Genomic DNA, 17923 nt, shown 5'->3' with positions numbered 1-17923 from the left:
CAACACAGGCCACATACAAGCCTGATGATTTTATGAGACATATTTGAATGTATTTGGTATAGATATATTCAGCTGTTCATGAACATTGTTTGTCTAATTGAGTATTAATTCACATGGGTTCATCTACTTACCGTATTTTTTTGCTCCATAAGATGCCATTTTTCCACCCCCAAAAAGGGGGTGGAAATAAGGGTGCGTCTTAAGGAGCGAATGTAATAAAAAACCCAAAACCCCAGTACCATTTTTCCCCATCCCGGCGGTCCAGTGCGCTTTCCGCACTCCTTCCTCAGTTTGTCACAATCCTATCCCCGATGCTCTGTCTGTACCGGGGTTGGCTCTCACTAAAGCTAGCCCGATCATACAGAGAGCTAATCATGGGGATAGGGTTGTGACCAGGAGCAGGGAAATTGCTGCTTTCCCCTTTAAACCTGAAAATGCTGATTGTGAGGGAGGAGAGGAAGTTGAGGAGAATAGCCTTGAACAGCCTCCAAGGGACCTCCCTCCCTCCACAAACTCTCAGCTGAGGGAGATAATGAGGAAGCCGAGAAAATCTAGGCAAACTTTGCAGGCAGCTCCTCCCCCTCAGAGAGCAGGGTGTGGTCGGCTGAACACTTTAGAGGCTGCTCTTAGGAGGAAAAGGGCAGTTCACTCTGGGCCAGCCCAGGAAGAGGTCTATCCAGGCTGTTCTCCTGTGAACCAGGATATTGAAATGCAGGAGACAGACACTGACCCTGTGGCTAGCCAGCCAGCCCAGCCAGAACCTATGGACTATTTGGAAACTCCCAGTCTGCCTGAAGACATCCTGATGCAGGAAAGCTAAGTGGCAGGGCTGGGTAGTTTGGGGGAGTTATAGCATACTCTGCCCGTTTGTGTGTTGCTAAGGAAAGGTTCTGTGGGGCTGAAAGTTTAATGTGACTTGTGCTGCCCTGCTTATGTAAAAGCAGGAAGAAAAAAAAAAAAGCGTTTTTTTTTATTGTTTGAACTTCCGGGTTCCAGCCTGGTTAGGCTGGCTTGGTTTTTTCTACTGTGTTATTGTGAACCTGGGGAGTAATGTTTGGGGAGAATCCACTGTCCATACTGGTTGGGATTGTGGGGCCATTAGTGGCATTCTGTGTTACAGACAAGTAAATTGGTGGATTCGCTTACTCCCCTTCCCCCACCAACTCCCATTGAGCTGGTTGGGGCCCAAGCCTCAATAACTAAAAGGCTTGTGCACAAAACTATCTGAAGTGCTAACAGTAGTGTTGGTTGTTAGTCTGAATGTAAAGACAGCAACTCTTTTTGGTTTTATTTTTACTTACCTGAACCGTCAGGATGTAGATGACGGCTGAAAACCTAGACCTGTTGGTCGGCTATATAATTTTTGTTTGGTATGATTTTTGCTACTTGGGAATTTGGACTGACTATAAGTTTACTCCCAGCAATATACCACATAATAAAGTAGTCATCGCAGGAACAAATAAATTGACTCTGGTTTTCTTTTTTTGCCTGTTTATTTTTTTTTATGAGTGAATGTCGTACAGCAGGACTTCCTTCCTTTATGGGAAGCACGCAGAGGGAGCTCTAAGGTGAGCGTGGACCGGCCCCGTTGAAGCACAGGTACCGGCCTCGCCACAAGTTCCCATGCTCTCTTCTGGCAGCAGCAGCGGCACAGCGGTGCACAAGGCAGGCGCGCGCTTTTTGCTTGCTTGCTTGGTCCCTCACTGCACTCCGAATGGCTGCCTGTCAGTTCTCATTCCGTGACATTGATTTGGAAGACGGACTGTAATCTAACAGTGAAATCATTACATGATGCTGTGTTAATTGTGTTACTGTGGTTATAATATTATGCTTTTTGTTATAAAAATTCTAAGAGTTAAATTCCTAAATTCAAATTTTAAAAATCTGTTAGCTCTTAAATAAAGGTACTTTAAAAGGACAGGGATGAAGAGGGATTAAGAGAATAGCTCAGCACTGATTTTTCAGCACTAGACATATAACTTAGATGCCTTTAGGCCTAACTTAAATTAAAGTCAGATGCCTAAATTCAAATTATTTTAGATGTCCCTGACTGTAGTAACTAACCCCCTCCCTTTATAAAGCTCTAGCAACAGCGGTAGCAGTTCAGACGCTCATATGGGCATCAGAGCTGTTACCGCTGCATCCAGTACTAAAAACCATGCTACACTTTTGTAAAAGGGGAGATAATATAGGTATCAGCCCTCACTAAATATCAAGACTATAATTTATTGAGAAACAGGCTTTCATTTCTTAGTAGTTTTATTTCTACTGTAAACAAATTTGATAATCTTAAAAAAAAAGAGATACTATCTAAATTGAAATGAATGAAAATGACATTTAATGGGAATATGGAGTGAAATTATCCTCTCATCCAGAGAGAGGCTGGGACACAAAGTAAGGAGAGCAAGAAAACTTGCTTTGTTCCTGTCATGTTGTAGCTATTCTGTACGTAAATATAGAATGTCTAATGCCATTGCTGCTACTGTTACAAAAGCATTGCAAATATCTGGATTGATTTTATATAAAAGAAAGGCAAACAAGGGCTGCATGCAGATGCAAGGCATTCTTCTCAATAATCCCTAAAGAATGAAATGCAATAAAGGGCATATTTTGCCAGATGTGTATTCCCTATTCTTGCTAGACAAAGTCTCAAAGTATATGAGAAATTCTGCCAGGACCATAAACTTTTGTTTGTTTATAGTTCAATCACCATAGTGAAGAGTAAAGGGGAAAAAAGTTTTGCTTTTTGTTTTGTTTTTTTTTAGTCAAAAACATGGACACACTCCATTGCAAGATTGCACCATCAAAGAACATTGTGCAGTAGTATGCTTTCTTTGGGCAGAGGGAGTGAAACCTGTGGAAATTCACCATCGGATATTGACTCAGTATGGAGATAGCATGGGAAACGGTGAACAGTGAAAATTACTGTGCATCGCTGTGAAATGAACTTAAACCTGCAATTCATAGCAAAAGAATTTGAATGTTGTCCAAAACAGTCTTGTTGCACCATGACAATGCACGTCCTCATAGAGAAGCAGTGACAGAAGCGACAATGTAACAGCTTGGGTTCTGAACGTCTTCCGCATCCTCCTTACAACTATCCATCTGGCTAATCCTAGAAACAACAGTACTATTTCGAGTGAATAGGAACTAGTGCTCTATCTAGGATAGTGTGACCTGGCAAGAAAGTCTCTCTTGCACTTTGGCTGCCTTTTCAGCTACAACAGATCTCTCCATTTTTTTGTCAGCAAATTCTGTTATCATGGAAGATGGCATTCAGTTTGGTATAAATGTCCTGCTAGATATTTTATGGCAAGCAGTGACTTTGGTGGAACCTGGCCTACCAAGGACTTTTAGATAACAGAGCTTAGCAGACATAGCTGAGATGGTCTGGGTGGAGAAATCAAAGGAACAAAGCAACTTGAATGTCTTCTGCATAGGTGAAAAATGTGAACCCAAGAGATTAAAGGAGAAGTGCAAGAGGCTACAAAGATGTAACATAGCATTGGACCAAGAATAGAGCTCTGTGGAACACCAGAGTAGAGAGGCATAGACAAGGAAAACATACCAGACCAAAGTACTCTAAATATTGTATCACTCTTTGATACAGCTGCACCTAAGTAAAGAAAAGGGTGACAAAAGTGATAAAAAAAGATGGGAAGAGGATAGGCTAAAACGGCTAGGGCTCTTCAGCTTGGAGAAGAGATGACTCAGAGGTCATATGAAAGAGTTCTATAAAATAATTAGTGGAATGGAAAGGGTAGATGTGAATCACTTGCTCACTCTTTCCAAAAATAGTAGGGTATGCAACTAAGCTACTAAGTAATAGATTTAAAACAAGCCAGAGAAAATATTTCTTCAATGTGTAATTAAACTCTGGAATTCTTTGCCAGAAAATGTGGTGAAATCAGTTAGCTTATCAGGGGTGGGTTTTTTTGTTGTTTTTTTAAAAGGTTTGGATAATTTTCTTAAAGAGAAGTCCATAGGATAAGAAGTCCATTGGATAAGCAGCATAAACTCTGTTTTACTACTTGGGATCTAGCTAGGTACTTGGGACCTGGGTTGGCCACTGTTGAAAACAGGATACTGGGCTTGATGGACCTTTGGTCTGTCCCAGTATGACAATTCTTATGTTCTTATAATTAATCACCTTCTTCACAAGAAAGGGTATAGTTTCTGGAGCAAAGCTGGCTCTATGACTTCAGGCTTCCGGCTGACGAAACTCTTGCGGATGCAACCTAACAACTGTCTTGCCTTAGATGAAGCCTTCTCCACATGATCAGCAGTTTTCATGTCTGCGCTGATGATCACTCCCAAGTCTCGTTCTGTTGAAGTTCTAGCTAAGGTCTTACCATTCAAGGTGTAAGTTCTGCACGGATTTTTGCTGCCGAGGTGCATGATCTTGCATTTCTTAGCGTTGAAGCCCAGCTGCCAGGTCGAAGACCAAAGCTCCAACAAATGTAAGTCCTGTGTGCATAGTTTGGCGTCGTCAGTGAATAACGTTATCTTACCTTGAAGCCCCTGAGTTAGGTCCCCTATGAATAAGTTGAAAAGGAGCGGGCCCAAGAATGAGCCCTGCGGTTCTCCACTGGTCAACTCCGATGTTTTAGAGAGGGTACCGTTAACTACCACCCTCTGAAGTCTGCCACTCAGCCAGTCATTGACCCATGTAGTTAGTGTTTCTCCCAGCCCCATTGATTTCATCTTGCTCAACAGCCTGTGATGCGGGACACTATCAAAAGCTTTGCTGAAGTCTAGGTATACGACGTCCACGGATTCTCCCAAGTCTAGCTGTTTTGTTACCCAGTCAAAGAAGCTGATGAGATTGGATTGGCAGGACCTACCCTTGGTGAATCCATGTTGACTGGGATCCCGTAGATTCTCCTCATCCAAGATTGCATCTAATTTATGTTTGATTAGTGTTTCCATGAGTTTGCATACTATTGATGTGAGACTCACCGGTCTGTAGTTTGCAGCCTCTGCCCTGCAACCCTTTTTGTGCAGTGGAACGACGTTAGCTGTTTTCCAGTCTATGGGGACTCTCCCCGAACTTAGAGAGAGATTGAAGAGTCCTGATAGCGGTTCTGCCAGGACATCACGCAGCTCACTGAGCACCCTGGGGTGTAGATTGTCCGGTCCCATGGCTTTGTTCACCTTGAGTCTTGCTAGTTCGTAGTAGACGTCGCCAGGTGTGAACGCGAAATTCTGAAACGGATCTTCCACGCAGGGCCTTGCCTGCAACTGCGGACCGTGCCCCGGTGCCTCGCAGGTGAAGACCGAGCAGAAGTATGCCACTGGATTTTCTAATAAACAATTTATTTGGCCCCATATTGATTTCCAAAAAGCCAAAATGAATGGACAATAGAATAATAAATGATCTAAAGTCCCTGCTTCGAGATGACAATGCCAACATCTATTAGACTTAGAGCTATCCAAATTTTGTAACCGAAATGGGGTCCATAAAGCTCTATGTAATAGAAAAAACCAAGTCTGTCTCATAGATGCAGACACTGTACATCTCATCCTCCAAATCCAAATTCGTGGCCAGTGAGACACAGTAATTTGATGCTTAATCTCAATGCTCCAAATATTCCTAAGACCAGTTTTTGGTTTCTTTTTTATAAATCCAGCTATCATTGTATACCACTGAGCGGCCTGGTGTCCCAGGAAGTCAATCTGAAAGCACAAGAATTCCAGACTATACTGATTATTGAGATCTTTCCATTCAGGGAACCCTACCTGAATGGCCTGCTTCAATTGCAACCATCTAAAACTTTGTGATTTATTAAGGCCAAATTTATGTTGCAACTGTGAAAAATCAAGCAGCTTTCCATTAGAAATAACATCATCTAAAATACAATCATCTAATACTTCCAAATGACCTTAAATCCACCAATTTGAATCTTGGAGTTCAGCCATATTGTCTGATTTGTTGATTTGTGTATTGGAATAGGTGTTAAATTACTCACATATCTTAAAGTTTTCCATGTATCCAGTAATATTCTATTTTTTTTACATAACCTAGGCATTTTGATACTAAGAACGTGGCATAATCGCAGAGGAAACATGAGTTGCCATTCCAACGTCAACCAATCTGGGAACTTTTCCATGAGCAGAGAAAATCTTAATTATCATTTATATTCGATGGGGGTTTTTTTCAAAGAGGTCAAGGCAGATGACTTTAAAATATACAATGTCACTTCATAACAACTATAGAAAAATAGACAAATATAGTGTAAAATATAGACAACACAAATATAGTGTAAAATATAGACAACAGATATAAATTCTCAACACGAACACATTTTGATCACTAAATTGAAAATAAAATCATTTTTCCCACCTTTGTTGTCTGGTGATTTCATGAGTCTCTGATTGCACTTCCAACTTTTCTTCCTCTCTCCTCCACCCCTATTGGTAACATGACTCCCTCTCTCACTGTCCTTCTCTCATTCCCTCCCTTTCTACAAAGGGAATGGGGAAAGAGATAAAAAGATCCAGGGTGCATCTCTCCCACTCCTTCCACTGCCACATCTAACATTTCTCCCTCCTTTCCACCAGTCCAACATTTCCTTCTCTCTGTCTCCTGCATGCTTCCTCGCCTCCGGCCTTCATTCCCTCCCCCTCAAGGAGTCCATCTTTTTACTCTCTGCCCTCTCCACCTTTGTGTGACATTTCGCCTTCCCTTCTTTCTGCCCTCCCCGTCCATCTCTCTCTCTCTCCATCAGTCCAACACTTTCTGCCTCCTGCATGCTTTCTCTTTTTCTCCTCACCTCTTCCCTCAAGTGTGACATCCCTCCTTCCCACCCCCCAGTCCATCTCTTCGCAACCCCATTCAAATGTTCGCTCCCATGTAATTTCTTCCTCTCCTCTACGCCATGTGCATTTCTACCTCTCTCATCACTCTCACTCATCCTGCAACAATTTTCTTTCCTTCCATCCCCTATTTCCCACTCATATGTTTTCTCCCCATGCACCATCTCACCCTCCCCTCCAACGTGCAGCATCTTTCCTTTCCCTCCCCTTCAAGTCTAACATCACCTTTTCCTTCCCCTCCCCTTCTGCTAGGTCCATCAGCATCTCTTCTCCCTTCCTTTTCCCTCCCCCTTGTCCAGCAGCACCTCTCCTTCTCCCCATGTCCAGCAGTACCCCTTCTCTCTTCCTCATATCCAGCAGTACCTCTCTTCTCCCTAGCGGCAGCTGACGATGTGCTTTTAACTTCCCCACGCAGCTGCTGCTAGTGTTAGTTTAGCCGCGGTTCCATCAGGCAGCCTTGGGACCTTTGCTAGACTGGTCCACCTCCGATGACGCAACTTCCTCTTTCATCAGAGGTGGTCCAGCCTAGCAAAGGCCCCAATGTTGCAACTGTGAAAAATCAAGCAGCTTTCCATTAGAAATAACATCATCTAAAATACAATCATCTAATACTTCCAAATGACCTTAAATCCGCCAATTTGAATCATGGAGTTCAGCCATATTGTCTGATTCGTTGATTTGTGTATTGGAATAGGTGTTAAATTACTCACATATCTTAAAGTTTTCCATGTATCCAGTAATATTCTATTTTTTTTACATAACCTAGGCATTTTGATACTAAGAACGTGGCATAATCGCAGAGGAAACATGAGTTGCCATTCCAACGTCAACCAATCTGGGAACTTTTCCATGAGCAGAGAAAATCTTAATTATCATTTATATTCAATGGAGGTTTTTTTTCTAAGAGGTCAAGGCAGATGACTTTAAAATATACAATGTCACTTCATAACAACTATAGAAAAATAGACAAATATAGTGTAAAATATAGACAACACAAATATAGTGTAAAATATAGACAACAGATATAAATTCTCAACACGAACACATTTTGATCACTAAATTGAAAATAAAATCATTTTTCCCACCTTTGTTGTCCAGTGATTTCATGAGTCTCTGATTGCACTTCCAACTTTTCTTCCTCTCTCCTCCACCCCCATTGGTAACATGACTCCCTCTCTCACTGTCCTTCTCTCATTCCCTCCCTTTCTACAAAGGGAATGGGGAAAGAGATAAAAAGATCCAGGGTGCATCTCTCCCACTCCTTCCACTGCCACATCTAACATTTCTCCCTCCTTTCCACCAGTCCAACATTTCCTTCTCTCTGTCTCCTGCATGCTTCCTTGCCTCCGGCCTTCATTCCCTCCCCCTCCAGGAGTCCAACTTTTTACTCTCTGCCCTCTCCACTTTTGTGTGACATTTCGCCTTCCCTTCTTTCTGCCCTCCCCGTCCATCTCTCTCTCTCTCCATCAGTCCAACACTTTCTGCCTCCTGCATGCTTTCTCTTTTTCTCCTCACCCCTTCCCTCAAGTGTGACATCCCTCCTTCCCACCCCCCAGTCCATCTCTTTGCAACCCCATTCAAATGTTCACTCCCATGTAATTTCTCCCTCTCCTCTACACCATGTGCATTTCTCCCTCTCTCATCACTCTCACTCATCCTGCAACAATTTTCTTTCCTTCCATCCCCTATTTCCCACTCATATGTTTTCTCCCCATGCACCATCTCACCCTCCCCTCCAATGTGCAGCATCTTTCCTTTCCCTCCCCTTCAAGTCTAACATCACCTTTTCTTTCCCCTCCCCTTCTGCTAGGTCCATCAGCATCTCTTCTCCCTTCCTTTTCCCTCCCCCTTGTCCAGCAGCACCTCTCCTTCTCCCCATGTTCAGCAGTACCCCTTCTCTCTTCCTCATATCCAGCAGTACCTCTCTTCTCCCTAGCGGCAGCTGACGATGTGCTTTTAACTTCCCCACGCAGCTGCTGCTAGTATTAGTTTAGCCGCGGTTCCATCAGGCAGCCTTGGGACCTTTGCTAGACTGGTCCACCTCCGATGATGCAACTTCCTCTTTCGTCAGAGGTGGTCCAGCCTAGCAAAGGCCCCAAGGCTGCCTGATGGAACCATGGTTAAACTAACACTAGTGGCAGCTGCATGGGGAAGTTAAAAGCACACAGTCAGCTGCCGCTAGGGAGAGGAGAGGTACTGCTGAGCTGGCAATTCCATCAGGCAGCCTCGGGGCCTTTGCTAGTCTAGTTTACCTCCAATGATGCAACTTCCTCTTTCATCAGAGGCAGGCTGACCTAGCAAAGGCCACACAGTGAGCTGATATTGCTGTTCGGGGGAGGAAGGCTGGGGAGAAAAGACGAGGAAGGCAGTTGATACGCGACGGCAGGAGCAAGGGAGACTTACAGCGCCGGTGATGAATATACATGATGGCAGAAGGAAGTTGGGAGACATACAGCACCAACATACAAGCAGCTCAAGTACTCCTACGGATACGCGTACTGCATGTTGTGAAACACTGTTCTAAGTAGTACTACTCTTTTTCATCACTATATTCTACAGCAAGTACATGCATAAACATACCCAACTGGCCAGTAAGTAGACATACATGAATCTTAGCATATGGTTTCCTTCTATTTTTGTTTTATAAATGAGTGCAACATTTATTCAGGACATCTGCATGTCCCTTCTTTGGACCAAATTAAGTGTTTCTAGGCCAAAAGTAGATATATATCCATTATTTATTTTTATTTTACTGGTGTCAAATAACATCTGTGTGAAGTTTTTGCATCAGTTATGATAAATTGATTTGCTTTTACTTGATTATCATTCAATACCTGTACAATAAAAAGGAATAATGAATAAATACTGTATACCAAATTTTGTCACAACATGTATATTCTATACATGAGTAGGTGGTAGGAGAAACAGACAAAGAGAGACTTGAGCTCAATCCATCTGAACCCACAGGAAAACTAATAATAGTTTCATCTATGTATGTGGGGGGGGGGGGGGAACAGCAGGATCCCAGGAAAAAGGCAGTACCCTAGGGTTCTATATATACATATTATACATATACACACAAATACAAACACACTCACCCACCATACCATATACTTTCTAATATACCACAAATTTCAGCACGGCTTTTTATGTAAATTTTATATTGTACACCGCTTAGATATTTAAAAATTATTTTAATAAACTTGAAACTTGCTTACAATAAGATTGGAATCAGTTATTACATTAAAATTAGGTTCTAGAAAGCGTATTGGATAGAGATCTGATAATTACTGTACATGGAGAAGATTGAGATCAGTTATTATAATTAGCAATTAGATTCTAGAGAGTGTATTGGATAGACATCATTCATTTTAATATTATATAAATATCTATCTATCTATCTATATAAAACCAACTATTCTCTCTTTAAAAACATATGCATTTATAAAAACACAGTGCCTTTAATATGCTTCACTATTAATCTGCAGTCAATTATATACAGTAATTCTTTACTTATTTACTTACACTTATATTCTACACAATCCATAGTTCTTGGTGGTTTACAAGAGAATATACACAGCAGAGCATATAAGGTTGCATATTTCAATACATACTTTAAGAGAAATCTCTGCTTCATGTTTCTACAAGTTTCACCTCCCTCTTGGAATATACCCTAGGGAGAACTTCACCATTAAGTGTAAGTTTCACAGCGAACCAAGGCATATCGAGGCAAATGTTTTTGAAGATAAATTGGTCCCTGTCCATATAATGCTTTTACAGTTAGAGTCAGAATTATAAAACAATATATTGAAATATGAACAGCTAATGTAAGGACTCCAGCACACAGGTAACACTACCAAAAAGATACAGCCAGCTTTCATGAAAAGTTAAAGCATTCTGGAGAAGGTGTTGGGTCCCTCTTTGAATGCCATTTTCCTTTTGTTGACAAGAAACAGTACGTGGGTTGAGGGAGGAAGGTCAGAATAGGACTCATAATAAATCATGCATTTGCCAAAAATCATTTATTTGCCTTGAACCATTTTCCAGCACATTGCTGTGACAAGTGATAAATATTTCAAAAAGGAAATATGGCATGATTATTTATGTGCATAATTATGAATCTCAGCATGATCTTCATGTACTGAGAAAAATGACATCATCCGGCAGTAATCATTGCACACCAACAGTCATTTTATTGTGTGTTTATATGGATTAGTAGCATTTTAAGGCATTTTAACTTAGGAGAGTTTTACCACCAAACCTTATGCAGAGGTCATGAGGTGCAAAACATCTCATTTCCTATTAGCACATATGACAGTAGAAATTAAAACACACAAAAGTGAACATAGTCATTAATGCAAAAAAATGACACACACACACACACACAACCCTTTATATGCTCAATATTAATCAATTTGCTTGTCATTAACAAGAGCCATTCATGTGTATTTCCATCTGATAGTAATACAGTTTAATAGTGTAGCTTCTAAGGTTTGATTATTGCATTGTCCTTGATGCCATAAATGATATCATGCATACTGCATGAACCAATCAGATCAATGCCATTAGTGATTTGTGAAGCTAGCCACTCCTGGGAGTTCAGATGATTTTCAAGCCAGATATTTATAGAATTTCAAACACAATTTAGATTAAAATAATAACTAAAAGTGAATCACTACTTCTTGTATGCACTTTAAAAAGGTGAACAGTTCAGAGTGGGGAACAAGTTTTTATTTTAAATTCCCCTAGTTTGAAGAACTGAGATTTGTTCATTGCAGAAGCAAAAAAGTGTTACTTCTTTATCCATATGATTTATTGTGCCTTACGTTCTAAAATAGGAGCATGTGGGCTATTTTACCGCCCTATATATTGTATAAAGTTAAGCTAGTATACTAGAAAGTATTTGGCATTCATGAAACAGCAGCAACAATTTATAAATAATCATCTAAATATTTTGTCAGTAAAATGAAGTTGCAAGGTAATATATGGTTAAAATGGCATCTAAATTGATTGCTTCTCTACATAATTATCTCTTACTGCTTTTCTAAATGCATAGCTTTTTGAATAGAAACACAACTTTGAGAAAAAATGTCTTGTTACAGTACAACTGAAATCCACAATGAAACAGCACCCACGATGTGAAAAATTACAGAACCATTAAGATCAGTTTTAACAAGAAACCATGACAGGCAATGCATTCAGATACATGCTAGCAGAGGATAAGATGTGGAATTTTCTGTATACTCTGGAGGAGAGAAGGTAGAAAAGAATAGGAACAGAATTTAAGTATAGAACAGACAGGAAAGTAAAATCTGAGATCACATTGGTTTTGTTAGGAACAGAACTTGCAATACTGATCTTCTGTCATTTTCTATAAGGTATTCAAAAGTTATTTTCATAAAAGCAAAGGTTTAAATAAAATATGTCAAACATATCTTCAATGGGAAAAACAATTCCAGAATAAGAGTCATGATAATAGGAAACAGTTAACAATGTAGATCTTCACAGAAAGAAGTATGGGTTCATGGGGGCCTCCAAATGTAGTTGATGGGGCCATGATAACAGAATTCAAGAAATCATAAAATATCTCCCAATTAGCAAGAGGGTTATATGTGTATGCATAATGCAAAGAGCTCCTAGCTCTCAGAAAATGTATCTATTTCTCTTGAACCTGGAGTAGCATACTTAGAGGAGCTGAGGAACACAGAAAGGCACATAGAAGAAATCAACAAGGACATTGTAGATTTGAAAGAGTAAAAAATAAAAAAAAATTTCACTTTTACCCATTCTATATCACTCAGGATTTTGTAGACCACATGTCTCACCTCAGCCATCTCTTTAGCTTTACCTCTTATGAGAGGAGTTTCATCCCCATTTTGGTCACTCTTCTTTGAACCTTTTTCTAATTCTATCTTTTTTGAGATACGGTAATGAAAATTAAATACAGTACTCAAGGTGAGGTCACATCACAGAGTGATACATAGGCATTATAATATTCTTAGTCTTATTTACCATCTCTTTCCTAATAATTCCTATCATCCTGTTTATTTTTTTGTTATCATTGCACATTGAGTTGAAGATTTCAGTGTATGATGACACCTAAATCTTTTTCTTGGGTGCTGATTCCTAGGGTAGACCATAGCATCTAGTAACTATGATTTGGATTTTTCTTCTCATGTATCACTTTGCATTTGTTCATAATAAATTATATCTGCCATTTGGATGCTCAATTTTCCAATTTCGTAAGATCTTCATTTGATTATGTCACAGAGTTTGCAAACGGGTATTGTTCCATCAGGACTGAAAGAGGCTAATGTTAAACTATGTTTAAAGAAGCCAAAAGCAGATTCTTCCTGCTTAATTAACTATCGTCCAGTTTCTAATTTGCCTTTTATTGTGAAATTACAGAAAAAGTGGTTTTTGATCAATTACAGAATCATGTTAAATCTGTTAATGCTCAGGTTTTAGGACATAGTATTGAAACGATAGTGGCAAATTTGGTTAGTGAGCTCCACAGCCATCTGGATCAAATAGCATCGCTTGTCTCGTTGGACCTTTCCTCTGCATTCAATCTAATTGATCATTCATTGCTTTTGAATCAACTTAACCTTTTCCTATCGTGTGTCCCGGCTGACGGGACATTCCAAAAATGTTGTTGCCATCGTATGTCCCATGGCATGGGACATACAGTACATGACAGGAATACAAAATATTAGAATTTATAGACTTATGACTTATTTACATTATGTTTACAATAGCCTTGAATGATAATGGTGAATAATACAAAACTTTGCTAAAATAATTACGACTGGAACCAGCGAAATGTAAAATTTATTACGATAGGAAAAGGTTAAGAATTTGGGAGTTACAAATACAGTGTTAGACTGGTTTATATCATTTTTCTCCAATCATTCATTTCATGTTGAGTTGAAGATAGTTCAGCTATTCATATATTAAAATGTGGTGTCCAACAAGGGTCAGTACTTTCGCCTCTGTTAAATTTATTTCTCAGTCCATTAGCATTACTTATTCAATCTTATAACATAAGATTTTTTTTTCTTGATATATTGTTAGTTTATTACACTTCGCTGAATTTGTTGGATCTTTCTTGTTTATAAACCTGCCTATCAAAGATATCACTTTGGCTGACAGATCATCAAATGGTCCTTAATTCAGAAAAAAACCACTACTAGTTGGATAACAGGTGAGGATCTATTCTTTCTTTGATCCTCACTTTTTGGAATACACAAATTCAGGTACTTGATTTGTTTCACTATCTGGGAATAATTATTGATTCTCAGTTATTATTTACTGCACAGATAACAGGTAAAATCTGGCTTTTATGCCCTATGAAGGCTTAAAACGATTCAAAACTTTGTCACTAAAGAATCACTATTGAAACTTTTCTATGCGTTTATAAATTTGAAATTAGATTACTGTAAAGTGATCTATGCGGGGTTTCCTAAATTCCAACTAAAATGCCTTCAGATGTTACAAAATACAGCAGTGAGAATATTAAGCAATGCTCGCAAATACGATCATGTAACCCCTTTATTAAGAAAATTACATTGGTTACCTGTATATTCCCAGATACAGTTTAAAATTCTAACCTTGTCTTATAAAACATTACACTCGGGTGTTCCAGATTATCTGGCATCTTTAATTATTCCATATTCTCCATCAAGGGCCCTCTAATCATTAATAGATTGGTGATTCCACACCCCTCAAAAATATAATGGGAGATAACCCCCAAAATCAGCATTCTTTGCTATTGTGCCAGCTTTATGGAACTCTTTACCGGCAAGTTTACGCTTGGAATCTTCATGTGCTCATTTTCGTGTACTTTTGAAGACTTACATGTACATATTTCCTTTAAATCTCACTCTATATGGCCACCGCTATATGGCCTCTAGGATTGGTGCCTAGATCCCTGGCAGCTAGTGGTGCATAGTGACGCTGAAGCCTGGCAGTGGGCATGTTTAGGGGTGGTGCTGGACTTCGGCGTCACTATGCATCACTGCCCACGATTCTGACAAAACCCTAGGTGCCAGAAATATAGGCCTGTTAAACCCTGGCCTACATTTCCAGTGCCTAGGGTCCCTGCCCACCGCAATTCTGGAAAGCTCACCTGTCTGTGATTGATAAGCGGCAAGCACCCGTTTTGTAGGCACCTGCCGCAGCAAGCACCACTTCCAGAATCAGCCTCTAAGTGTCTATTATATGTTAGAAATGTTCCTTGATGCCAGCAAAATGAATCTGTTCCAGTAACAGTAAGATTCTTGAGCAGCTGGGCACATGATAGAAGGACATTGCAGATGGCAGACAAGACACATATGATGTCATTTAACAGTAGTTCATTGAAATCCAAAGCAGCTTCTGCAGTTTTTCTTAATCATTGAATTCAGTTGCTAATTATTTTAAGGTATGTTTTTACATATTGATACTAGCCTCAAGTTTTTAGTGAATGGCACAGGTACCCTGTGGGTAACCAACCCCGTGTCATTCTCTAGTCGACTAGTTTCAGTAATTCTGAGTGAAGAAGAATACTGTTGTGGGAACAAAATACAGCACCAACACATACTTATCAAAATCACACCATTTCATATCAAAACTAGAAAATATAAGGTATATCCATCTGCAATTAAATAATGAATATACAGTACTGTAGAATAGTAAATGTCATACTATCATATGAAAACTGCTTTTGTGTTTTGTTTTATATTATGGGACACACATGTTAATGAGATTCTTGTTCATAAGTAATTAAAAACATAAATATAATGAAAGGAAGTGTAAACTTTGGTAGGAAAAAAAAGCACTAAAAATGACAAACTATAACAAAAGAAAGAAAATAAGGATTACAAATCCTTCTTACTTACACTTTTACTCCTGGTATACAAAGCACACGTATTCTTTTTCATGTTGAACTGAGAAGAGTATATTTCAAAAAGCTGGCTTTCCCACTCCTGCCCAAATCAATCGCCTGCAGATATACTAAAACGAAAGTGAAAGCAGTTAATAAATACATATACGGTAAGTTGAAAAACAGAAAAGATGTCTAAAAATATGACTGTTTCATAAAACTGACGTAGAACAGTCTGACATGTACATAAGGAAGAAATCATCATTATAGTCACACATTTTATATTTAGTAGGGATGGACTGTCGTTTGCAAGGACATATCCCATTCATTACTTAACATCAAATGAACACATTTTGTGTTTTATTGTGTGTCGATAATGGCACTTTTTCCCAATAATATGCATTAAAGAGGATGCACTCTTTATGACTGTTTCAAAATGAAAATGAAGACTAACCAAAACAAAAAGAATATCACAAATGAAAAGAAATCAAATGAATATGTTCAGGCTGCCTATTCCAAATAATTAGGGAGTGGATAAAGTCAATAAATCCATCACCCTCTGGCATCTGTCCAACCTGTTTCTAATCCAATTCACCATTTTGGGCCCCAACTTCAGCCCGTCAAGTTTATTCAAGACTCCTATGAGGAATTGTGTAAAAGGCTTTGCTTAAATCTAAGTAAATTATATCTAGCACACGTCCTCTATTCAATTCTCTGGTCGCCCAGTCAAAGAATTCAACCAGATTTGTTAGGCACGATTTACTTGTAGTAACGCCATGTTGTCTGGGATCTTGTAATCAATTAGATTCTAAGAAATTCACTATCCTTCAGCAACGCTTCCATTATTTTTCCTATAACTGAACTGAGGCTTACCAGTCTGTAGTTTCTCATTTCATCTCTGCGACCACTTTTGTAAAGAAGGACCATATCTGTTCTTCTCTAGTCCCAAGTTCCACAAAACCTTTCCCATCTCTAAAGATTTATTGAATAAATATTTAAGAAGGCCTACCAGAACCTCCCTGAGCTCTCTCAATATCCTGAGATGGATCCCATCCAGTCCCAAGGCTTTGCCCACCTACAATTTTTCAAGTTGTTCACAAACACTATTCTATGAATGGCACAATATCCAATAAATTCTCAAAATGGACACATTTTGATCACTAAATTGAAAATAAAATCATTTTCCCTACCTTTGTTGTCTGGTGATTTCATGAGTCTCTAGTTGTACTTCTTTCTGACTGTGCATCCAATATTTCTTTCTTTCTGCCTCCTACATGCTTCCTCTCCTCCAGACCTCAATCCATTCCCCAACCAACATCTCTCTCTCTGTCCCTCCATGAGTCCAACTTTTCTTCCTCTCTAATCCCCTAGATCATTTTTCACCACTGCTCACCAGCCTCATGCCCATTTCTCCTTCTATCACCCTTCTCTAACACCATGCCACATCTCTCCCTCCATCACTATGCCCAACATTCCTCCCCCTTGCATCCCCTTCAATCTATCCCTCTGTTCCCTCTCTACCACCATATCCAACATTTCTCCCTTTCATCCTTCTATTCCCCATGCATCTCTACCTCACTCCTCTCTCTATGCCCAATTTTCCTCTTCCTTTCCCCACATGTACCATCTCTTTCCCTCTCACTCATATACTCAGGCTCAACAATTGTCAAGTTTACAAGTTTATTAAAATTTGATTGATCGCTTTACATAAAATTCTAAGCGATTTACAATTAAAATGGGGGGAAAGAAGTAATCATATAAAATATGACAAAAGACAGAGACTTCAATTACAAACTAGAACTACTACTAATCACTTATATAGGAAGATCTACAATTTGTATAGTAAAGAAACATATAAGGGCAGCACGAAAGGTGAGAGAAAAAGACCTAAAAGTAGAAAGAGCAAATTAATGTTTAACTTTGTGGAGGTATATCCGAGTTAGAATTCAAAAGCATCTTTAAAAAGAAAGCATTTAAGAGATCCTTTAAATTTGTCAGGACTTTTTTCCTCCCTTAAAAAAGCAGGCAATGAGTTCCATAAAAGGGGAGCTGTTACCAAAAACAGTGTTTAAGGCATGTATTGATTACTTTCAGGGAGGGAACTGTCAATAGATTTCGAGAAGAGGATCTTAATGAACGAGATAAAGTATGTGATATGAGAAGCTTATCAATGAACCTAGGAGCATTCGTAATTTGAACTTTAAACATTATGAGCGCTGTTTTATATGTAATTCTGTGTGCAAT

General features: G+C 39.3%; 1 protein-coding gene across 2 annotated transcripts in view; it reads right to left on the bottom strand.

Annotated features, from left to right (window-relative positions):
- The window catches only part of LOC117354000 (cAMP-specific 3',5'-cyclic phosphodiesterase 4D-like), a 661316-nt gene that overhangs the window by 321224 nt on the left and 322169 nt on the right, over positions 1-17923 (bottom strand). For both annotated transcript variants that reach the window (XM_033930703.1, XM_033930694.1), the window contains exon 2: positions 15696-15810. In XM_033930703.1, coding sequence (XP_033786594.1) covers positions 15696-15737 — 42 coding nt within the window. In that variant the 5' untranslated portion in view covers positions 15738-15810. The remainder of the gene's footprint in view (positions 1-15695; positions 15811-17923) is intronic.

Source organism: Geotrypetes seraphini, chromosome 1 (genome assembly GCF_902459505.1).
Source record: "Geotrypetes seraphini chromosome 1, aGeoSer1.1, whole genome shotgun sequence".
Lineage (NCBI taxonomy): Eukaryota > Metazoa > Chordata > Amphibia > Gymnophiona > Dermophiidae > Geotrypetes > Geotrypetes seraphini.
This window is presented reverse-complemented; position numbering and strand designations above follow the sequence as displayed.